Below are 25,903 nucleotides of genomic sequence, written 5' to 3'. Positions count from 1 at the left end.
TGGAAGACAACAAACATATACTTAGTGATCACTTTATTGGGTACAGGAGGTTCAAAGGTCAAGTTTAATGCTAGAGGAATGTATACAATATACATCCCGGAATGCTTTTACTTCGCAAAACATCCACGAAAACAGAGAACTGCCCCAAAGAACGAATGAGAGTTAAACCTGAGAACCCCAAAGTCCCCCCAGCTCCCCCCTCCCGTGCGTAAGCGGCAGTGAGCAATGATCCCCCCTCCGCCCACCAGCAAAAAAATACACATTGGCACCATCACCGAGCCAAAGTGTGAGCCAAGCGATAGCAAAGACACAGACTTGCAGTTACCCCGAAGACTTAGCATTTCATCCAGCATTCTCTCTCTCCCCAAGCTCTGTGTCCGAAGATCACAAAAACCTCGGGTCTTTGGGCCCACGGCGAAAGATTTTCCGGCCTCCCCGACGACACCCAAGTCTCCAGCCATGTCACCGACCCTCGATCCGTCCATCTCCAGAGCCCCAAGATCTTAGGCTTCCGAACACGATCGAGATTCTCAGGCCAAACCCTTGGCATATTGAATAGCAGCCAGTCGTGGAACCCCGAGAACGGGTCCCATTTCCACAAAGAACCGAAGCCTGCATGTAACTCCAGGTCAGGGTCTTCAAAAGAACCCTGAAAGGAACAAATAAAGATATTAAAGGTAAAAATAGAGCTGTTTCTGAAGATGAAAGCAAAGGAGTCACTGTTAGTGCCATCATTCCTCCTAAGCTCCACCAATGTCCAATTTATTAGGAGGTACCTAATAAACTAGACACTGAGTGTATATAGGGCAAAGTAAATACAAGCAATTGCTTTCCTTTTCCTTTAAGTTTTCTGTTAGTGTTTATATGTACTGGCATCAGCTGCTGACTTGCCAGAATCTACAATGAGAACTACCACGGCTGGAATTTCGTACTTGCATGTTGCAGCTGGAAAATGTCTGGGATCAGATGTTCATGCTGCTGAACTCCTACTCACCACTGAGCTTAGTGGAATTTCATTAGTTCAGACTAGCAGCATTAGTTGAAATAGTACTGCACAGGAACAAACCCTTCAGCCCACAATGTTGTGTCGAACCAGCTAAAAAGTAGATTAGAAACCCAAAAAACTAATCCTTCCTACCTACATATGCCTCCATCTTCCTCATTCATGTGCCTATCTAATATCGCTGTGATGTCGTATGCTTTAGTATCAATTGTTTGGCGGCAATAAAGTAATAAATTATATACCTTCAGCAAGCAACTTTTAATACAGAGTCCCATTACAGTTACACTTTAACATGCTATTCTCAGTTTTCTGTCACACTCTTGGTGTCCTCTGCCTTCATGTTTTCTGCGGGTTTTCTTCCAGCAACTGTGATCAGCTATAATGCGGCAAGTTAGTGTTCATCTCTTAGGTTCTCTGTAACCACATGGTTACTAAGTACACTTCGTCTTCCGCTCTGTCTGTGGAGGCAACAAGAAGGTGAGTGTTACAGTTTCACCTGAATCCGGTATTTCCACTGGCTGCCTCACTGAGTCTGCACACAAACATAAGAGTCCGCTGTTAGAAGTACCATCTGTTGTCCTATCCATCTGGGAGCAATCCTGGCCTTTTCAGCCAGCATCTTCACCATGACTTTGTCACCTGGCTATGGGAAGACTATTTTCTTTCCCTCGGGCTCTCTCTGATCACCAATGTGCACTGTTGTTTTGCTCGCAACTTCACGTCTCCGTGTAATCATTCTAAATTGGCAGTTGTAGGTTCTTTCTGTACACTCGTAATCTCTGTTGCTTCTTGTTCTTCCATTGCCCCCCTCACACTGATGTTTGCACACTTGTTCCTTTTCTGCTTCTTTCTATCCCCTTTCTGGTGAGTTTTAACTGGAATCACCTCGGGCAGCTTCCCTAATACTGACAGCTCCTGACTGTTGTGGCCCATCCCCTTGGGACCTCCTGACAAGATTCCTGCACATCGACTTGTCCTGTCCATGTTATTTCTCCTTTTCCTGAGTCTATGATTGCACTTGCCTTACACAGTGTGTCTATCCCCAGGATGGTATCTTCATTGTTTGGACACACCCAGAAATCTACAGGAAGCTGCACACCGTCAATCTCAAATACCTGGGGCTGACTTCTCTCTGCCCTCATTGTTTCACCTCTTACACTGGTAATGTGGTCGTGGGCAAGGGTAGATCAGTTGTTGGTATGAACGATTCCGTGTCCACTGACACGTTGCAGTGCTGGCCCCTAATAAACATCTGTGGATGACCACCATTGGTAACAATGGTTCAACGGTTCAACGGCTCCACTTAATATCAGAGAATGTATACATGACACAGCCTGAAATTCTCACTCTTCACCTGACATCCGCGAAACAGAAGAAAATCCCAAAGCACAAATGACCAAAAAACATTAGAACCCCAAGGCCTCCCACACACAAGCAGCAGCAAAGCATCAACCCTCCCCTCCCCCTCTTCCCCCAGTTGTTCTAGCGGGAAGCATCAACAAGCAACAGCATCAGCTGTTACCTAACCAGAGTTCTGTAAAATTATGACATAACTTCTTGACATTTGAACTCAATGCCTCGACTAATAAAAACAAGCATTCCATAATCCTTCTTAACCACTCCATCAACATGTGTAGCCACTTTCAAGGAGCTATAAACTTGGACCCCAAGATCTTTCTGCTCAGCAACACTGTTAAGGATTCTGCCCTTAACAGTCTACTGGTCTCCTTGTGTTTGCCCTGCTAAGGTGCAACACTCACATTTATCTGGGTTAAACTCCATCTGCCACTTCTCTTGCTCATGTCTACAACTGATTTATATCATGCTGTATTCTTTGCCATGTCTTCCACAACATCCATATCTCCAACAATCTTGGTATCATGCACAAACTTACTAACCCACCCATCTACATTTTCATCCAGGTCATTTATAAACATCACAAGTAGCATAGGTCCCAGCAAGATACCTGCAGAATACCATTAATTACAGACCTCTAGCTTGATTAAGTCCCTCAACCACTTCCCTGTATCTTCTTTGCGCAAGCCAGTTCTGAATACAAACAGCCAATTCGCGATGGATCCCATGCACCCTAATCTGCTGGATTAGCCTTCCATAAGGGACTTGGTCAAACGCCTTACTAAAATCCATATGGGCAACATCCACTGTTCTACTTTCATCAATCTCTCTCATCATCTCATTAAAATGCTCAATCAAGTTGGTAAGGCATGACTTGCTCCTCACAAAGCTATGCTGGCTCGTCCAAATTAGACTATGGGTTTCCAAATGCTCATATATCCTATCCCTCAGGATTTTCTTCAGCAATTTCCCTACAACTGACTTAAGACTCACCAATCTTAAGATTCCAGGATTTTCCCTATTTCCCTTCTTAAATAGAGGTACAATATTAGCTACGTGCCAGTCTTGTGCCTAAAGAGGGCACAAAGATACGGTCAATGCCCCAGCCATCTCATCTCTGCCTCCCTCAATAACCTGGGGTAAAACCCATTGGGCCCCAGGGATTTATCCACCTTAACACTCACTTGGAGACCCAACACTTCCTCCTCTTTGACCTCTAAAAGCCCTAACATATCTATGCACTCAGCACTGATCTCCTGGTCTATTATGTCTTTTGCCTTGGAAAATACTGAAGCAAAATGCTCATTAGTTACCTCACTCAGATTCTCTGCATCCAAGCAAATATTTCCCCCTTTATCCTTGAGTGGCCACACCCTCTCCTTATATATTCTCTTGCTCCTGATGTATGTGTAGAATGCCTTGGGATTCACCTTAATCCTATTTGCCAAGGATTTTTCATAGCCCCTCCTGGCTTTCCAAATTCCCTTCTTTAGTTTTTTTTTCTGGCTTCATTGGAATCTTCATGTGATCCATTTGATCCTAACTTCTGAAGCTTTCCATCCCTGTCCTTCCTTCTAACAGGAACATACCTTTCCAGTTTTATCTATCTATTTGATTAAGTTAGCTATTTTGAAATGAACCCGACTATCAAAAGATTTTGACCAAGTCCTCACCTTCTGCTACCTGTGGTGTAATCGTCACCGATTTCCTGCGGCATCTTGTCAAACAACCAAAGTAATGTGTTGATGAAACTTCATGAGAAACAGAATCCAGTCCCATATTTGTGGATGGCACGGTAGCATACTGGTTAGCACAATGCCTTACAGTATACATGATCACTCTCAAGACTATGTCTTGTTTATTTCTTGCGGAATTGTGAAAAACATCCTAATCTTCCAGCCTACCGATTTATATTAAAATTATAGGTATTTCACCTTTGATCTAGTTTTATCTTGAATTTCTCTTGGCAGGCTTGGCTGGATGACATTTCCTATTTTTCTTCACTTAATGGGATATACAGTATGTCATTGTAAATACACTCTATCCTCGTTATATGCGTGTTCAGACAATGCAGATTCACAGTTATGCAAGGAACCTATTTCTACCAACGTCTCGTTTTATGCCTCTAAAACTCACAGTTAAGCGAATAGAACTGCTTTTCCGCCAATACAAGTCAGGAGCGCACGCCTCACAGTCTCACTCCCACCAGTCGCGCATTGGTTTTGGCAACGTGTGGATGTGCGATCTTGCGCTCTTAAACTTTTGTGTTTTTACCTATGGTGCAGTGATTTTGTGCTTGAAATATTTAACTATGCCTCCTAAGCGTCCAATGTCAAGTCCTGGGCCATCAGCTAAGCTGCAGAGAACCACTTTAACACTTGGAAAAAAGTTGGAAATTATAAACAGGGTGGGGTCAGGTGAAGGTAACACAGCTCTGGGACACTACCCTGCACGGTTGTGAGCTATGATAGCTGAGTTAGGCATCACACCAAAGAAGGTGTTTAATGCAGACGAGACCGGGCTTTATTGGAAGCGTATGCCGAAACGCACTTACATAAATAAGGATGAAAAAACTGTGTCAGGTTTCAAGGCAGCAAAGGATAGATTGACTTTGCTTATGTGTTCCAATGCTGAAGGAAACTGTAAGATGAAACCTCTCTTAGTGTACCATTCACTAAACCCCCGTGCTCTTAAGGGTTTGAGTAAGAATATGCTTCCTGTCCACTGGGCGGCTAGCAAGAAAGCAAGGGTCACTGGTCAAATCTTCGAAGATCGGTTTGCTAATCATTTTGCTGTTGAGGCTGAACGCTACTGTCGGGAACAGAATCTTGCCTTTAAAGTTCTTTTGTTGCTTGACAATGCGCCAGCCCATCCTAAACATTTGGACAGCATTCATCCTAACATAACAGTGCGTTTCCTGCCGCCTAACGCAACATCACTGATTCAACCACTTGACCAAAGTGCGAGATCCACATTCAAGGCGTATTTTTTTTTACGGTGAACTGTCTGTCAGGTGCAGCAAGCAACAGACGATTTTGAAAATCCCGGTAGTTTACCAACGGGGAGGGAATGGTGGAAGTCCTTCAACATCAGACATGCCATCAACAGCATTGATGAATCCTGGAAAAAGGTCAGGTCTTCCACTCTGAAGCAACTGGCAGAATTTTTTAAGGCTTTGGAACACTTGGCACAAATGGCGATGGAGATGGACCCAAGTTTAGAACGGAGTCAGCATTTCAGTCATTTCCTGCAGTCACGCCTTCTTCCCTACAAGCAAATTTATGCTGAAAAACAAAATGCTGCCAGACAAACAATCCACACCACTTTCTTCAAACCGGTGAAATCTCCTGATGCAGGCAGTACTGAGAGTTTTGTGAGTCTCCCTTCACCCCTTGCTGACCTTGATGATGCTGACGACACCCAACCATCCACCTCATCCATGTAAAGCTGCCTGACACCACAACAACCACTCATCTCCCGGAGCGAACACACCTGCCTCTGTTGGTGAGTACTGTACACCCTAGTATATTAACTTTCTATGATGTATTATGTTGAATATTACCTTAAATTGATGAAATATAATATGAATGCTGCCTTGTGGTACTGCTTTTGTGTCGTATTGGTATGAAAATGTGAATAAATTACAGATAAAACATATTTAGGAAGCCCTCACGAATGCATCCCTATTTTCTCCATATAAATATTTATTCACATTATGCATTTTCACATTATGTGTCGACTTCGAGGAACGTATCCCCCGCATATAACGAGGATAGGGTGTAATGCATTAATTCTGGTTGGAAATCTGTGACTAGTGGTGTTCCATAGGGATCTTTGCTCTTTGTAATACACAGTTTATTAATGACCTGGATGAAAATGTAGATGTGTGAGTTAGTAAGTTTGTAGATGATATGAAAAGTGGTTAGAAACATAGAAAATCTACAGCACAATATAGGCCCTTCGTCCCACAAAGCTGGGCCGAACGTTTCCTTACCTGAGAAATTACCTAGGGTTACCCATAACCCTCTATTTTTCAGAGCTCCATATACCTGTCCAAGAGTTTCTAAAAAGACTCTATCGTATCCGCCTCCACCAGCGGCAGCCCGTTCCACGCACTCACCACTCTCTGCGTAAAAAACTTATCCCTGATAATTCCTCTGTCCCTGCTTCCAAGCACCTTAAAACTGTGCCCTCTCATGCTAGCCATTTCAGCCCTGGGGGATTTTAACTATCTACACAATCTATGCCTCTCATCATCTTGCACATCTGTCAGGTCACCTCTCATCCTCCGTCGCTTCAAGGAAAAAAGGCCAAGTTCACTCAACCTATTCTCATAAGACATGCTCCCCAATCCAGGCAACATCCTTGTAAATCTCCTCTGCACCCTTTCTATGGTTTCCACATCCTTCCTATAGTGAGGCAACCAGAACTGAGCACAGTACTCCAAGTGGGGTCTGACCAGGGTCCAATATAGCTGCCACATTGTAAGGGTATAAAAGACTGAAAAGTGATACAATGGGATAATTTGCTGATATGGGCAGAGAAATGACTGCTGGAGTTTAACTCAGCTAGATGTGAAATGTTCCATTTTGGGAGATCAGATTTAAAGAGATAGTACACTGTTAATGGCAAAACCATTAACAGTGTTGATAAGCAGAGGGATCTTTGGGTTTAAGTCTGTAGATCCATGAGAGTGGCCACAGAGTTGATGGGTATGTGGCAAGCTTATACTTACTAGTCAAGGAACTGAGTTCAAGAGTCAGCAAGTTATCTCACAGCTTTATAAAACTCTGCTTAGGCCACATCTAAATTATAGTATTCATTTTTGGTCACCTCATTATAGGAAAATTCAGGAGTTGAAAGTGATGCAGAGGAGGTTTCCTGAAGAAGGATCTCAGCTCAAAACATCAACTGTGTATTAATTTCCATAGATGCTGCCTGACCTGATGAGATCCTCCAGCATTTTGTGTTTTGCTTTGCATTTTGAGCAACTGCAGACATCCTCATGTTTACTAGAATATTGCCTGGATTAGAAAGCGTGCGTTGTAAGGAGAGATTTGACAAATTTGGGATGTTTTCTCTGGAACGGTGAAGGTTGAGGGGAGACCTGATAGCTTTAAACAATGATAAGAGAGAGAGAAAGAGTAGACAGCCAGTATCCTTTTCCCAGGGTTGAAATTCATCAATAAGGACATATTTACAGAAAGGTGCTGGAAAAGGGTCAGTAATATCATGCAAAATCTCACCAATAGACTCTTTGTCCTACTCCCAACATGGAGGGAGTAGCATCCACACCAGGATAATCAGACTCAAAAACAGTTATTTTCCCCAAGCAGTTGTTGTCATGTGAAAAAAATTCACCAGAGAAAAGTACTGGTAGACATGAAGCAGTCTCTCTGTTCAGCAAAATGAGACCCAGCAGGCATCATATGGAGACCATTTTGAAGGAAGAGGTCTGCTCGACCCAACACTACACAACATATTATGTGCTAAAGATCAAAGGACAATTCCATTTATACAATGCTTCCACAATGCTTCCTATAATCTACACACAAACTTCACACCTTCTGCTTTGCAGCCACACCACAGACATCTAAATGCATTTTAATCAGCATTGTCTGGTCTTCCCATTAACTATGATTTGTGGCTTTTAGAAACCCATTATTCAGAGTTGCATTTTAAATTTAATCCACAGTCTATATTCCTACTTGAAGATTGGTGGCTGAAGTCAGTTGCTGAAGTTATTTGCTAAATGTGTTAACCCTAAAAACACCCCAACAGTCCTTCCTAGGCAAAAATAAATTTATACAAGGAAAGGCCAACCTTAAGGAGGATCTACTCAAATAGGGCCTAGAAATGCCCTGCTTTGGAATCCCTTCCAATTACTCTATGTGCACCTACATCTACCCAATCATTCCTAATGGCTAACATCAAGATGCTAAATTGAAAGATTGTTCCAGAAATTTGAACAACAGGCATTAAAAATGCAGCTTCGTTATTCATATGCCTGTTGCCTCCTTCCCTGCTAATCGGTTGCAGTTTAATCATATTCATCATCATCACCCCTTCATTCTCTGATAGCTAATAACTCTCTTTCCAGGGGCACCAGCAAGATAAGTGTATCAGGCTTACAGAACCTCTCATTGATGCACAGGAGGGGCTGGGGTTGCCTCTATTTGAATGACTACAAGGACCTCCCCCTGGTGGCCCCCTTCCAGACTGTCCAATGGATCCCTGGCCCTACCACTGAAAGGGCCCAACTTATTTGTATTCACTCCCCATTCAGGCTGGGATGACCGCCTTCAGATGCCCTGTACAATTTCTACTGTTTCACAGTCTGCCATGCCATCGAAATTGTGGTACCTGATGTCTCTGCTATAACTTGGATCCTTTCCTATCTATTTTCCCCAATACCTTGTCTATTCTATTCTATACATACTACTATAAGTAATGGCGACTCTGTGGATGCTCTCCCAAGCAAAATGCCCTCCACACTATCCTATACCCAAGAAACCCTTCTAAACCTCCAATCTTCTACGTCTAGCAAGATCAATAACACCCTGGCGAAGCAACTGACCCAGCTGGAAATCACCGACGTGCCAGAATTGATTCTTCAACTCCGGACCACACCTGGACCCAACCAGCGAGGCCTGGTCTGAGGCCCACCACATTCCCAGAGACCTGCAGCCTGCTACCGTGCCAGAGCGCTTGGAGACGCGGCCCATTCCAACCAGCACCTCTCCGGAGCAGACGACCACACAGAAGTGACGTCGGAGACCTAAGGTGCCCCAGACGCTTCCCCGGAGCAACCACCGTAGAGCCCCGTCAGTGGCCATCCACACCTGCCAGAGGTGAGGCCTCCGCTGCCGACCTCGGAAATCGAGCCTGAGTCTCAGCTGGAGCAGAGGCCTCCGCAACCGTGACTCAGCTCACGGACTTGTTTCAGCCGGCAGCCCGGCCCTCCGGGGCTGAGAGTTGGCTCCAGGGCCTGGTTCAGCCAGCAGTCAGATCATCCGAGGGTGAGAGTCGGCTCCGGTGCCCGATCCAGCCGGCAGCCCGGTCCTCCAGGATTAAGTGTCGGCTTCGGGGCCCGACCCGATCGACAGCCTGGGCTGCCGGCAGCTGGAAGTGGCAGCGGAGCCTCCCTTATCACTCGGCCTGACCCGGAGCGCCTGATGACGCGACCTGCCGATCGATCCCCGTGGGATGCGTCCACCAACCTAAAAGAGCTGACAACAACACACTGCATCGATGGAAACCTGGAAAGATGCACTATTTACCGAGGAAGCGTGGGAAAAGAGCTGGGCTGCTGGTCAGATTGAAGCTGAGGGGCTTCAGGGTCCCTATGCCCACCATCCTATTAGCTAATGTGCAAGCCATAGAGAACAAGGTGGATGATCTTAAAGGGAGTCTCACCTACTGCAGGGAGATGCAGAACTGCTGTGTATTCTGTTTCACTGAGACCTGGTTCTCCCCTGCTACCTCTGACTGTGCCATCCAACCGGAGGGATTTTCGATCCGTCGGATGGACTGCATGGCGTCTTCGGGCAAGACAAGGGGAGGTTTGTCTGCCTACTGATCAACACTGCGTGGTGCTCAGACAGAGTGGCACTGACAAGCTCTTGCAGCCCGGACCTGGAACACCTGTCGGTGAAGTGTCGTCCCTACTATCTGCCACGGGAATTCACCTTGGTCATACTGACAGCGGACTACATCCCCCCCCAGGCTGACGTGGAGTGTGCTCTGAACACACAGTATGCCGACATCAGTGAACTTGAGACCAGGTATCCAGAGGCTTTGCTCATTACAGCCGGGGACTTTAACCAGGCCAACCTCAGAAAGGCGCTGCCAAAGTTATACCAACATGTCTCCTGCCCCACTGGAGGCCTGAATATTCTTGACCACTGCTACACAGAGGCCAAGGATGCTTACCGTTCCGTCCCACAACCTCACTTTGGAAAATCGGACCATCAGGCCATATTCCTCCTCCCGGCTTACAAACAGAAACTGAAGCGGGAGGTCACGGTGTCAAAAGTAGTGTCGTGTTGGACGGAGGAAACGAATGAGGTCCTCTGTGACTGCTATGAATCAGTGGACTGGCTGGTATTCATGGACTCATCAGCTAACCTCGATGAGTATGCCTCAGCTGTCACAGAATTTATCTGGAAATGCACAGAGGACTGTGTGTCTTGCAGGACAATCCAGGTATTCCCTAACCGGAAACCTTGGATGAATTATGAGTTCCAGTCCCTTTTGAAGCTTAGAGCTGCAGCTTTTAGGTCTAGGGATTACCAGTCACTACACAGAATCCAGGCATGAACTCCAGAAAGCCATTAAGGGCGCCATGAGGCAATATCGAGCCAAGTTGGAAGCCCAGGCTAACCAGAGGGATGTCAGTAGACTATGGCAGGGTCTAAATGAGATCATTGGGTGCAAAGAAAAGGCTGGGAATATCAATAACTGTAGCACTTCTCTTCCTGACGAACTTAACGTATTCTATGCAAGATTCGAACAGAAGAGGAGCATCCCGCCCCCTCTGGATGAACCGGACCTGGTGGCATCAAGATTCATTGTCACGAAGGAGGACGTTAGAAGGGCCTTCCTGAAGATAAATCCAAGGAAGGTGACAGGCCCAGATGGCGTCCCGGGACGGGTTCTCCAGGCCTGTGCAAGTGAGCTAGCTGGAGTGTTTGCTGACATCTTCAACTGCTCCATGTTTCAGTCTAAGATCCCCTCATGGTTTAACAAGGCAACGACAATCCCGGAGCCGAAGAAGAGCAAGGTGGCATGCCTGAATGACTATTGACCTGTGGCTCTGACATCAATTTGTTATGAAGTGTTTCGAGAGATTGGTTATGGCACACATCAACCACAGTCTACCGGTCAACTTCGACGCTTTGCAATTCACCTACTGGAGCAAAAGATCAACGGCAGTAGCCATTTCTCTGGCCCTACATTCCTCCTTAGAATACGTGGAGAATAAAGACGCATATGTAACGTTCCTTTTCATTGACTACAACTCTGCCTTTAATACCATCATTCCAAATAAACCGACTCTTAAGCTTCAGAACCTGGGCCTTAGCACTCAGATCTGCAGCTGGATCTTCAACTTCCTCACAGACAGGACCCAGGCTGTAAAAATAGGGGACAAGTTCTCCTCTACAATCACTCTGAGCACCAGTGCCCCACAAGGCTGTGTACTCAGCCCCCTGCTGTACTCACTGTACACCCATGATTGTATAGCCAAGTTCCATCGAACTCAATATACAAGTTTGCTGATGACAGCACAATTGTAGGCCGTATCTCGGGTAATGACGAGTTTGAGTACAGAGAGGAAATTAAGAACCTGGTGGCATGGTGCGAAGACAATAAACTATCCCTCAACATCAGCAAGATGAAGGAATTGGCTGTTGACATCAGAAGGAGTAGCGGCCCGCACGACCCCATCTACATCGGTGGTGCGCAGGTGGAACAGGTCAGAAGCTTTAAGTTCCTTGCGGTCAATATCACAAATGACCTGACTTGGTCCAACCAAGCAGAGTCCATTGCCAAGAAGGTCCACCAGCGCCTTTACTTCCTGAGAAAGCTAAAGAAATTTAGCCTGTCCCCTAAAACCCTCACTAATTTTTATAGATGCACCGTAGAAAGCATTCTTCTAGGGTGCATCACAACCTGGTATAGAAGTTGTCCTGTCCAAGACCAGAAGAAGCTGCAGAAGATCGTGAACACAGCCCAGCACATCACACAAACCAATCTTCCGTCCGTGGACTCACTTTACACCGCACGCTGTCGGAGCAGTGCTGCCAGGATAATCAAGGACACGACCCACCCAGCCAACACACTTTTCGTCCCTCTTCCCTCCGGGAGAAGGTTCAGGAGCTTGAAGACTCATACGGCCAGATTTGGGAACAGCTTCTTTCCAACAGTGATAAGACTGCTGAACGGATCCTGACGCGGATCTGGGCCGTACCCTCCAAGCAACCGGACCTGCCTCTCAGTTTTTTTGCACTACCTTACTTTCCCTTTTCTATTTTCTATTTATGATTTACAATTTAAGTTTTTATTATATTTACTATCGATTTGTACTGCAAGGAGCGCAAAGCGCAGAATCAAATATCGCTGTGATGTCGTATGCTTTAGTATCAATTGTTTGGCGGCAATAAAGTAATAAATTATATACCTTCAGCAAGCAACTTTTAATACAGAGTCCCATTACAGTTACACTTTAACATGCTATTCTCAGTTTTCTGTCACACTCTTGGTGTCCTCTGCCTTCATGTTTTCTGCGGGTTTTCTTCCAGCGACTGTGATCAGCTATAATGCAGCAAGTTAGTGTTCATCTCTTAGGTTCTCTGTAACCACATGGTTACTAAGTACACTTCATCTTCTGCTCTGTCTGTGGAGGCAACAAGAAGGTGAGTGTTACAGTTTCACCTGAATCCGGTATTTCCACTGGCTGCCTCACTGAGTCTGCACACAGACATAAGTGTCCGCTGTTAGAAGTACCATCTGTTGTCCTACCATCTGGGAGCAATCCTGGCCTTTTCAGCCAGCATCTTCACCATGACTTTGTCACCTGGCTATGGGAAGACTATTTCCTTTCCCTCGGGCTCTCTCTGATCACCAATGTGCACTGTTGTTTTGCTCGCAACTTCACGTCTCCGTGTAATCATTCTAAATTGGCAGTTGTAGGTTATTTCTGTACACTCGTAATTAATGTTGCTTCTTGTTCTTCCATTGCCCCCCTCACACTGATGTTTGCACACTTGTTCCTTTTCTGCTTCTTTCTATCCCCTTTCTGGTGAGTTTTAACTGGAATCACCTCAGGCAGCTTCCCTAATACTAACAGCTCCTGACTGTTGTGGCCCATCCCCTTGGGACCTCCTGACAAGATTCCTGCACATCGACTTGTCCTGTCCATGTTATTTCTCCTTTTCCTGAGTCTATGATCGCACTTGCCTTACACAGTGTGTCTATCCCCAGGATGGTATCTTCATTGTTTGGACACACCCAGAAATCTACAGGAAGCTGCACACTGTCAATCTCAAATACCTGGGGCTGACTTCTCTCTGCCCTCATTGTTTCACCTCTTACACTGGTAATGTGGTCATGGGCAAGGGTAGATCAGTTGTTGGTATGAACGATCCCGTGTCCACTGACACGTTGCAGTGCTGGCCCCTAATAAACATCTGTGGATGACCACCATTGGTAACAATGGTTCAACGGTTCAACGGCTCCACTTAATATCAGAGAATGTATACATGACACAGCCTGAAATTCTCACTCTTCACCTGACATCCGCGAAACAGAAGAAAATCCCAAAGCACAAATGACCAAAAAACATTAGAACCCCAAGGCCTCCCACACACAAGCAGCAGCAAAGCATCAACCCTCCCCTCTCCCTCTTCCCCCAGTTGTTCTAGCGGGAAGCATCAGCACACATCACCAACAAAGCAAGCAATAGCAATCCCCCAAAGAGAGACTATGATCTGCGGTCCAACAAAAACTATTGCTCACCAACAATTCAACGTACCACAGGCCCTTTCTTTCACTAACGAGGGACAGAGAGTTGTCACCCTTTCCACAGCAAGAGAAATTCAACAGATCACTGTTTCGATTTTGCAATCTGAAGCAACACTTATTGGAGAGAATTCAACTTAAAATCGGCAGACTATCCCCTCTAACCCTACCATCGAGAGACAGAGAGAAAGGGGGAGAGAGAGCAAGACAGAGAGAGATAGAGAGAGAGAGAGAGAGAGAAAGTAAAAGAGGGCACTCACCTGAGTACAGAGGTCTCTGACAGCAACAACTGTTGTCCCAAAGTTCCGATCTTCGTGACATTCCAAATTTTTGGTGACACCGGCAAGGAATTGAATCATCCACAGGGGCTGCCAGAGGCCACACCCCACAACTGCACATCCTTCAGTCAGCTCCTTGAAAAACGGCCAGTCAGTGTGCTCCTGAAGCAGGAACTCACCATTGTATAGAACCCCAGTTTGAGTGCAGGTGTAGATCACGGATTCCAGCAGGACCTCAGCCACCATGAAAAGGAGAGAAGGAGACTCTAAAGAGAAGAATTTAAGATGATGAGCTCGAAGATTTCGCCCTCTTAGCTCCTCCCTCTGCCAGCAGCCATTTTTGTGACTTCACCAGCGGCCAAATTGGAAAGAGAGGGCACTGTTGTGGATTCTGCCTGATTTAGTGAATGATTTTCATGCTTTCCTCTGTTTTTAGGACACTACATCCAATCATGGCCTGTGGAGCCACAGCTGTAGCAAATCATCTCCTTTACCCTCCCACATCTATTCTAGCAGTTCTTTGCTACATGACCCAGTTGCTGGCGCGCGAAGCAAGTTCTCTGTGACATCACGGTAGCTACGTTCAGTGCAGCCACTTTACAGCTTTTCCCTGCCCCTCCTCTGATTTATCACTGTCCCAGGACACCATTGCTGAGTAGGTCAATCCTACCACTATCCCCAATTCTAAATCTTCCCAGTGGGCTCACTCAGATCATTAAGGTTCTTGACTGATGTTGCTTGACCTCAATAGGTGCCACCCTGACAGATATATCTGGATAAAACATTTCCCTGAAATAACTTCACATTAATTCCCACATGACGAAACATAAATGATGAATACGTTAAACGGTCCACGCTTAAAACCATAGAATATTCAATCCGCTATCTGGAACTTATGTGTGTTTAAACTCGTGATACCTGCTGTATTACTCTGCATCTGCTACAGACCCTCGCCAACACATATGCTAAAATACAGTTCCCAGAACAAATACTGTATACAACCCTCCAGTGGCATCCCAAACCTTCAATAACCACCCTTCACAACTAGTGGCCATGTCTCACCAAATTAACACACAAAGTTTAGTCTCTCTCTCTCACACACACACACACACACACACACACACACACACACACACACACACACACACACACACACAACTTTTATATCTACCAGTTCAGCTCTCCACTGTGTTCATGATTCCTAGCGAACCCATAGCCACTGACCCGAACAGGTCCAAGTGTAAGTGCTAATTTAATAAATTCTCTCCTACTTAGAATGCTGAGACCACTGGCCACACAAAGGGGCATGAAGGCATCCCAGATGAGCCTCCAAATATTGTCACATGAATGAAGTCACCAGAGAGAAGTAGTGCTAGATATGAAGCAGTCTCTTCGATTGAGAAAGTGAGACTGAGAAAGCATCATATGGAGACCCTTTCAAAGGAAGAGATCTGCTCGACACAATGTTACATGACATTTTATGTGCTGAAGATCAAAGGACAATTCCATATTTACAATGCCTCTTGTGAATGTCACACCTCCCGCTTCACACCCACACCACATGCATTTTAATCAGTACTGTCTGGCCTTATCATTAACTAAGATTCACGGCTTTTAGGAATCCACTGTTCAGAGCTGCATTTTAAATTTAATCTACAGTTTATATTCATATTTGAAGATTGGTGGCCTGAAGTCAGTTGCTGAAGTTATTTGCTATAGGTGCTAACCCCAAAAATGCCCTATAACACAGGAAGAGTGATCAACCCTTCCACTGTCAGAGTCACTCTAAGCACGCACATTCCTGTGCCCGGTGTCACTTTATGGACATACAAGCAATCTGTGTATATAAGCTATCTTATGTATTTATATTTATTATGTTTATTTATTATTGTGTTCTTTATCTTATTTTGTCTTGTACTATGCTGCATCAGAAGTGGAATAACAGTTATATTGTTCTTACGAGGGGTGATTGTTAGGTTTGTGGCCTAAGGTAGCAGAGGTCAATTTTAGAAAACCTAGCGCATTTATTTTTCAACATAGTCCCCTCCTACATTTGCACACTGGGTCCAGCGGTCGTGGAGCATACGGATCCCTTCTTTGTAGAAGTCAGCGTCTTGGACCTCCAGAAAGTGGTCCACAGCAGGGGTGATTGATAAGTTCATGGCCTAAGGTAGAAGGAGATGAGTTACTAACTTCAAACTTTCTGCATAATCACTCGAAGAGTTGAACTGCACGTGCATGTAATGAGAGCTGTATAACTTATTTCCTTCTACCTTAGGCCACGAACATATCAATCACCCCTGGTATTTACACGTGTTCTGGAAATTACATTAAATGATCTTGAACCTTGAATCTTGAATTTCTATCACCACAGGACATGTATCTAAATTGAGAAGAAGTAAATTCAAAAGAGATGTGCAGGCAAATTGTTTAGAATGGTGGTGCCTAGAATATCCTGACTGGAGTGATTATAGAGACAAATACAATAGAGGCTATTAGGAGGCTCCTAGAAAGGCAAATGAATATGCAATAAATCAAAGATTTGGACATTGTGTTGGCAGATGTAACATGGATGAAGGTTTGTGGATTTCGTGAGTGAGACAGAAGGCACAGATTACAAATAAGCATATTAGTCATTTATTTACAGACAGTAAAAGATTCGACCACACATCAAACTTCCTCCAAGTTACACTAACTACAAAACCAACTATTCTACAAACAGGTACTTAGCTAAGCAGGCACGTGTGCCTCCTAAGTCTGGACCAAACTTTCCCAATAGTTCTTTAGCACTGGTTGTGACCTCAGTGTGAAGCGGGCCCAGGGGATAAAAGACAAGAGGCTGAGCGTCCCACACCAGTGCCATGGCTGCTGATGGGAAAGAGCTGCTGCGTGCTTCAAACACGCCAATCAATGACCAGCACAGTAGAATCCAGTTGCCAATTAGTATGCTGGGCAGCCTCTAATTGCTGTACCTTTATTAGCTGACAGGCTGTCTCTGTATTCCTGTCTTTTAGCTCAGTGCCCTGGGTCTGGGCCTACCAGCAGAGCATCCCCCATAGTGAAACAACGCTGAATTAGCACCTCCACCTCATTCTTAAGGCCCACAATCATCTTGTGCTGGTGCCTTAGCTGCATACTGCATAGCTGCAAACAGCCAGAAAGCATCCATCTGGCTATCTTTTCTCCTGGGAAATCTTAATGTGTTAAGTATGGGCACAGTGTGGTGTCCAGTTTCAACCTCAGGGAAATCCAAATAGTCTGACCAATCTCCAGATGTATATTCAGATACTTCATCATTACAGTATTACCATTGTTGCATTACTGTTTAGGTGTCTATGTCGTGACCCGGATCTGGGCCGTACCTTCCAAATATATGGACCTGCCTCTTGGTTTTTTTGCACTACCTTACTTTCCATTTTTCTATTTTCTATTTATGATTTATAATTTAAATTTTTAATATTTGCTACCGATTTGTAATCCAGGGAGCGGGAAGCGCAGAATCAAATATTGCTGTGATGATTGTACATTCTAGTATCAATTGTCTGGTAACAATAAAGTATAAAGCATAAGTATGTAAAAATTCCATCAAAGTTTTCTACCCATTGCATTTCTGAGCTCCACTTAAACAAATGCAGTTTGAATTTGCGAACTAAGATATTTCTTCTTCTGCATCTTGATATTTTTAATATCAGGGCTACTTCACCTATCTTTCCTAAAACTAAAGCGTCCTAAGATATTTCATTCTCCATCTTGATCATTTTGCAATTGTGACTCTGTAATGACCATTAAATCATAGTAATGTATTTCTTTTTGTGGTATTAATTCACCCACCTTGATACATACATTGTGACAAAGAGCCTTGTGTCTAGTTAAAACACGGGGCAACAAAGATTTTGTTTCCTGAATATTTTTGGGTGTATCTTATGGATTTTGGGCTGCTAATCATGAAAATCACCATAGTTCCCTGACATGCACCAATTTTTTGAAAACACCTATATTTGTTATTTCAATTCATAATTCAAGTCAATTAAAGCATTGCCCACAATGTAAGCTGACAAGTTTTCTAACTTGTCCAGGCATCCCTGGGCATACGTAGGCAGGGCAGATGCTACATGGCAGGACAGGTTTTAGAAAGGCTATAAAAGTATCGTGTTTACACGTATATTGGTTTGCGATCATGTTGATGCACATGATCTTTGTGCATAGCATATTGTGAGTACTCATTATAATAAAGTATTGTATTTTCATCAGTACCTATGTAGCAAAATACCTCACCAATGTTGCAACAGCCACAAAAATTTCCGTTATACTTATGGCGAGTATATGCTTAAATCTGAAACAGAGCATGACTCCACACCAAGAAAGCCCATGAGTTCTACTTCAGGGTGGCAACCAAGACAAAGCGTTGGCTTCTCACATTTGTTGCACAACATGCACTGTCAATTTTAGAGCTTGGCTCAGAGATACTCAACGCTATTCGCTTTCAGGATGATATGGTGAGAACAGAAGGATCATGTGACAGACGGCTACATCTATCTGACCAGAATGTCTGGTTTCTCTGCTAAAAACAAGAAATCTATTGAATACCCCAATTTCCCTTCAGTCATGAGACCTGCATGACGATAGTCTTCCAGACTGAAGCAATCAGAGGCATGGAATCTAGAAGGGGTAAATAAAGATGCCATGATGCCTGAGCCAGGAATGGCAAATTACACTGATACTGATGCAGATTTTGAACCCTTTTATTGATTGTGCATCATCTGATAACTCAATCCGAGTTAAATGACCTGGTCAGAGAATTGGGTTTAACAAGTGGGTTCAAGGCAGTAAGATGGAATCTGCTGTCACCAGGCACAAAAATTTCTATGAAGGATTTTGATATTTGAAACAGTTGTTTCTCAGAATAACCGATGCCAAGATTAAGGAAGGTATTTTTGTTGGGCCACAAATCAAACACGTTATCAATGACAGGCGACTTGAATAACCTCTAGTGGGAATGGAGGAAATCACATGGAAGGCATTCAAAGATGTTGTTGAAAATTTTCTTGGTAACTACAGAGCACCAGGCTATATGCAGCTGGTTTACAACATGTTTCAAATATACAAAATCATGAAGTGCAGCAGGTCACTGAAGATTCAATTTCTGTATTCCCATTTAGACTTCCCTGCAAATCTTGGCACTGTCAGTGATCAGCATGGTGAAAGGTTTCACCAGAACATTGTGGCCATGGAGAAACAGTATCCGGGCAACTGAAATCCATCAATACTGGCTGATTATTGTTGGACACTTAGTTAAGAAGCCTCGGACACTGAGTATCAACAAAAATCGTCAACAAAACATTTTCAGCTTAGCTGAACTATGACAAAGCGCCGGCTCTGTTATGCAATTAAACACATTATATTCAATAAAAGTTAATTTCTTGTTTCTCCAAATTCCTCTGTGATACAAGTAGCCTGAAATTATATTTGTGTTCTGCTTCAAGGATTCTACCATCAACAAAAAACATTTCTGTGGAAGTAAAATTTCAGAAACAATTTGCTTTCCAGTATCTTCACTCATTTTGCAATTCTGCACTATTGTTTTGTCCTTTCGTTTTAGCATTCTAAATTTTCACTATTTTCACTACTGACACGATTGCAAAATGAATTGAAACTGGTTTCTCCTATACCAAGCTCTGAGTCAATTATTCAATTCTCTGTTCTATGCTAATTTATAAAGGGTCAGGTGGAAATCCAGACATCATCTTCATCAGCTTGGGCCCTTGCCACTCTAACCCCTTCATGAGAGTTTCCGCAGTCCCAGCTGTGTCATCATTCACACGTGCCAGATGTCAGAGAGTCATAGAATCGTACAGCACGGAAACAGGCCCTTTGGCCCATCTAGTCTGTGGCAAAATATTTAAGCTGCTTACTCCCATTGACCAACTCCAGGACCATAGCCCTCCATACCCCTACCTTCAATTAACCTTTCAAAATTTCTCTTAAATGATGAAATTGAGCTTGTATGCACCACTTGTGCCAGCAGCTTATTCCACTTTCATTACCCTATGAAGAAGAAGACGTTTCCCTCATGTTCCCTGTAAACCTTTCACCTTTCACCCTTATCCAATTACCTCTAGTTTTGATCCCACCCAACTTCAGTGGAAAAAGCCTGCTTACAATTACCCTCTCTATACCTCTCATAATTCTGTATACCTCTATCAAATCCCCCTTCAATCTTCTATGTTCATTGGCATATAGTCATAACCTGTTCAATCTTTCCCCATAACTTAGGTCCGCAAGTCATGGCAACATCCTTGCAAATTTTCTCTGTACTCTTTCAAACTTATTTTATTGTGTGACCAAAACTGCACACAATACTCCAAATTAGGCCTTATCATCATCTGATACAACTTTAATATAACATCTCATAACATGTGTTTGGACTGTTTCCACAAATGTGCTGAATAAGTGCATTGTATATTCCTCTGTTTTTTAAAAAACTTCTCTCAGAAATCCATAACTATATTTTAACATTTAAGAATAACTCACACTGTATGTGGAAAAACATTTTTATGAAAAGCGAAAACAGAAATGCAGATGTGGTTATCTGCTACAAAAACAGGATGCACATTAACTTTTGAATATATCCAGTTCATTCTGTTTTTAATTAAGCTGTTGTAGCTTTACTTTTAACACTTGTTCCAGAGTTGTTCACTCATTTACATTCTAGAACAATATTTGGGCACTGTGGGAGGTGGGGGAAATTGTTAGGCAGTGGGAAAAAGTTTAAAGGGAGCCTGTTAGCTATAGATTATGCTTGGTATTTCATAGAATACAAAAATAACTATCTCCCAGAAATAATTCATTAACATTAAAATGTGCTGAGGTTGTGAAACATGCTTTGTAAATTGAAATGTTTTGGATATGTTTGCAATAGCAGGGCAGGTACAAATACTGAACAATAATCAAATTTTTTTGGCTTGCAGCCACCTACCTTAAATGACTTTTTCTTGATGACATTAATTATGTTTGAGAGAAACCATAAAACCAGAGCCAAGAACATGGAATAGATTCTTCTGAGCTGTGTGTACTTGAACAAATTATGGTAAGTATACATTCTGTCCAGACATGAGAAATAATCAGGCAAGGACATTCAAAGAGCAAACACTTATACAGCGATGTTATGTTATGTCATGAGTATCAAAGACAAAACTGAAACACTTACTCCCACCCCAGCAGGGTGCCAAGAAGATAATGTAGCTCTGTTTACACCTGAGATCTCCTGAGATCATCAAGACAAATCTTCAGACAATTTAATTCATTTGCCAGGCATGGCTGAGAGAACTGGATACAGCAAAGACTGGGGGATTGGATAATAGTAAGGTTGGACAGACCACTGCTTTAGTTAAACTACACCCTGACACTTGATCCTATTTATAACTTCTTGTCCGTTAAAGTAGGATGAATCATTTCCAGCTAGTTAATGACCCACCTACTCTCAATCACCAGGAAATCAATGAACTGTTACCAACAGAGACTTGCTGAGAGAGCTACAGGAATGAGTTTTTAATATCCCAGGGTTTCAATGTTCTAGAAAAGAGAGAGGGAATTAAAAAGAGGTGGTGGTTGAGTTACAGGACTAATCAGTGACAATTCACAGCTGCATAATGGGAACATAATGGAGGGGTCATCCACTGAGACGATAAAGATTCATCGGGTCATACAACACTACAACACAGACACTGGCCCTTTAGCCCATCTAGTCCATGCTGGACAATTTATCTGCTTATACCCATTGACCTGCACCCAGACCACAGCTCACCATACCCCTCCTATGCATGTACGTATCCAAATTTCTCTTATATGTTAAAATTGAACCCACATCTACTAACAGCTCTTTCCACACACTCACTACACTCTAGTATGGATAGAGTTCAAAAATAGTAAGGGAGCAATCACTCTAATGGAATGCAAACATCTCCTCCCAATAGCCACTGGGTCATTGAGGAACAGATATGCAGGCAGATTAAGGAAAGGTGTAAAAGCAAAGGGTTATTGTCAAAGATGACTTCAACTTCCCTAATACAAACCTGGACCTTCTAAATTCAAGAAGTTTAAATGGGACACAACTTGTTAGATTCTTCTAGGAGGGTTTCTTAAATCAGTGTATAGATAGTTTAGCAAGAGGAAAGGAAGTACTGGAGTTGGTGTTGGGTAATGAGCCTAGACAGGTGACATCTTCAAAGGTTCAAAGGTCCAATTTGATGTCAGAGAAATGTATACAATATACATCCTGAAATACTTTTTCTTTGCAACCATCCACGAAAACAGAGTGCCCCAAAGAATGAGCGACAGTTTAATGTTAGAACCCTGAAGTCCTTCCCCAGCTCTTCTCCCTCCCGCGCGTAAGTGGCAGCAAGCAACGATCCCCCCCCCCCACCGGCAATAAAAAGCATCAGCACCCGCCACTGAGCACTCAAACGTCAGCAAAGCAATAGCAAAGTCACAGACTTGCAGTTACCCCAAAGACTTTGCGCTTCACCCATACGACATACCACTGGCTCTCTCTCTCTCCCTAATAAGGGAGAAGGAGGTGTCTCTGTTTTTCCCAGCAAGTGGGGAGACATAACAAACAACTCATTGGTTTACGATGTTAAAAGTCTGTTACATTGCTTTTTTCGAGCTCTGTGCTAGAAGATCTCAAAAATCTCGGGTCTCCAGGCACACAGTCACAGATATCCCGACTCCCCAGTGACGTACAGGTCTCCTGTCACGACACCGACCCTCAATCCGCTCGTCACCAGAACCACGAAATCCTAGGCTTCCAAATCTAAGCCGGACTCTTAGGCCGAGCCCTTGGTGTGCTAAACAGGAACGGTCAGTTATGGAACCCCGAGAGTGGGTCCCATTCCCGCAAAGAAACAAAGTCAACATGTAACTCCAGATCAGGGTCTTCAAAAGAATCCTGAAAAGGAAAAAAAAGATATTAAAGATGGAAATAGAGCTGTATCTGAAGATGCAAGCAAAGGAGTCGTTGTTTAGCGCCATCATTACTGTACTTCTCCTCTTCCATCTTGAATGTCACAAATTCATAGTTTGTCAAAAGCATTGCATGGGCTGCCTTAGAGCAGCACAATAGTATAGTGATTAACACAACACTTTCCAGTACAGGCAACCTGGGTTCAACTCCTGCCGCTGCCTGTAAGCAGTTTGTACATTCTCCCTGTGACTGTGAGGGTTTCCTCCGGGTGCTCCAGTTTCCACTCACAGTCCACACACCTACCAGCTGGCAGGTTAATTAGTCATGACAAATTGTCCCATGATTAGGCAAGGATTAAATCAGGGGATTGATGGACATGGTGGCTCAAAGGGCCAAAAAGGCCTAGTCCATATTGTATGTCAAAAAATTATTTAATTAAATCAGTAAACAAATACATTAAATTAATCTATATACATATACAATAACTATTATATCTATATATATAGATATATATAGATATAGATAGATAGATAGATAGATAGATAGATAGATAGATAGATAGATAGATAGATAGATAGATATACACACCACATACACACACACATATACAATATTAAAGTAGTTAATATGGGTTAATATGGCTTCCACTATATCAGTGAGACCAAGTGTGGACTAGGTAACCCTCTGGAAGTGTACCATCCACATTAAGCTTCCATTTGCATATCACATCAACTGCTTTTTCCCATCCCATTCGCACACTGATTTTGTACAATTCAAGTTTGATTTTTGATTCAGATTCCAGCATTTTCAGTTGCTTGTGTCTCCATTTTAACTCAGCTTAACTTCCTGATGTGTTGTTATTTTCGCCGGCATTTGCTGTTTTATTTCAGGCATGTAGAGTCAATAGGTTAAATACTCACAACAGAATATCACCGCATTTGAGTTTCTAGTTAATGATGTTTGTTAGTTGTGTTGATGGTCAGGACCTTGGTTATGGCAAGAGTACTGGTTGTAATTTTTCACTGTCACTTGAATATTTCAAACACCCAACTAAAATATTACTGATGAAATCGGTTGCATTTGTAAAACATGAACCAACTTAGCAAGTTTTATGCCATAATATAAATTTTGATAAATGATTTGATAAAATCACTATTTTATAGTGATATTGAAGTGTATTTGGTCCATGTCAGTTCCCAGAGGAGTATTCCTTTTACTTTCCCTACTCCCCCTCATTTCCCTGAACTCATGTAACTTATTCCCTTGCATATTTGCTATCTACTTCTTTTTGATTTCCATGACCATTATCTGACATCTACAGTGACATCTGACCATTATCTGGCATATAGCACTCACATCTACAGTGATCAAATGCTTTGGGAGGTTGGTCATGACTAGACTGAACTCCTGTCTTAGCAAGGACCTGGACCCATTGCAATTTGCCTATCGCCACAATAGGTCAATGGCAGATGTGATCTCAATGGCTCTTCACACAGCTTTACACCACCTGGATAACACAAACACCTATGTCAGGATGCTGTTCATCAAATATAGCTCAGCATTTATTACCATCATTCTGATTGAGAAGTTGCAGAACCTGGGCCTCTGTACCTCCCTCTGCAATTGGATCCTGAACTTCCTAACTGGAAGACCACAATCTGTATGAATTGGTGATAACATATCCTCCTCGCTGACGATCAACACTGGCACACCTCAGGGGTGGGTGCTTAGCCCACTACTCTACTCTCTATATATACATGATTGTGTGGCTAGGCATAGCTCAAATACCATCTATAAATTTGCTGATGATACAACCATTGTTGGTAGAATCTCAGGTGGTGACAAGAGGGTGTACGGGAGTGAGATATGCCAATTAGTGGAGTGGTGCTGCAACAATAACCTGGGACTCAACATCAGTAAGATAAAAGATCTGATTGTGGACTTCAGGAAGTGTAAAACGAAGGAACACATAACAATACTCATAGAGGGATCAGAGGTGGAGAGAGTGAGCAGCTTCAAGTTCCTGGGTGTCAAGGTCTCTGAAGATCTAACCTGGTCCCAACATAATGATGTAGTTATAAGAAGGTAAGACAGCAGCTATACTTCATTAGAAGTTTGAACAGATTTGGCATGTCAACAAATATACTCAAAAACTTCTATAGATGTACCGTGGGGAGCATTCTGACAGGCTGCATCACTGTCTGGTAGGGGGTGGGGGCTACTACACTGCACAGGACCAAAAGAAGCTGCAGAGGGTTGTTAATTTAGTCAGTTCCATTTTTGGTATTAGCCTACAAAGTGCCCATGACATCTTCAAGAAGCAGTGTCTCAGAAATGCAGCGTCCATTATTAAGGACTCCAGCACCCAGGGCATGCCCTTTTCTCACTGTTACCATCAGGTAGGAGGTACAAAAGCCTGAAGGCACAGCTTCTTCCCCTCTGCCATCCAATTTCTAAATGGACATTGAACTCTTGGACACTACCTCACTTTTCAATACAGTATTTATTATTTCTGTTTTTTGCATGATTTTTAATCTATTCAATATACGCCTACTGTAATTGATATACTTATTTATTATTATTATTATTTTATCTTGTTTTGTTTTTCTCATCTATATTATGTATTGTATTGAACTGCTGCTGCTAAGTTAATAAATTCTACGACACGCCGGTGATTCTGATTCTGATTCTCACAGAAGCAATCATTTACAGTAACCTATTTAATACCAGTACATCTTTGTTGTGGGACCAATCCAGAAAAGTCAGAGAATACCGCAAATTCTC

General features: G+C 43.2%; 1 protein-coding gene across 3 annotated transcripts; it reads right to left on the bottom strand.

The window, feature by feature from the left end:
- Nucleotides 1-314: 314 nt before the first annotated feature.
- On the bottom strand, nucleotides 315-21,523 carry LOC134343448 (uncharacterized). 3 transcript variants are annotated; one of them, XM_063042154.1, is made up of 4 exons: nucleotides 21,365-21,523; nucleotides 21,134-21,229; nucleotides 14,140-14,423; nucleotides 315-649 (listed from the first exon to the last, which is right to left on the bottom strand). In XM_063042154.1, the coding sequence occupies exons 3-4, from the start codon at nucleotides 14,401-14,403 to the stop codon at nucleotides 335-337; spliced, it is 579 nt and encodes a 192-aa protein (XP_062898224.1). In that variant the 5' UTR covers nucleotides 14,404-14,423; nucleotides 21,134-21,229; nucleotides 21,365-21,523; the 3' UTR covers nucleotides 315-334. The 3 variants fall into 3 exon arrangements, with proteins under 3 accessions (XP_062898224.1, XP_062898222.1, XP_062898225.1); XM_063042152.1 differs by lacking the exon at nucleotides 21,134-21,229; XM_063042155.1 differs by lacking the exons at nucleotides 315-649; nucleotides 21,134-21,229 and adding an exon at nucleotides 12,546-12,755.
- Nucleotides 21,524-25,903: the final 4,380 nt, after the last annotated feature.

The sequence above is a fragment of the Mobula hypostoma genome, chromosome 3 (genome assembly GCF_963921235.1).
Source record: "Mobula hypostoma chromosome 3, sMobHyp1.1, whole genome shotgun sequence".
Classification (NCBI taxonomy): Eukaryota; Metazoa; Chordata; class Chondrichthyes; order Myliobatiformes; family Myliobatidae; genus Mobula; species Mobula hypostoma.
This window is presented reverse-complemented; position numbering and strand designations above follow the sequence as displayed.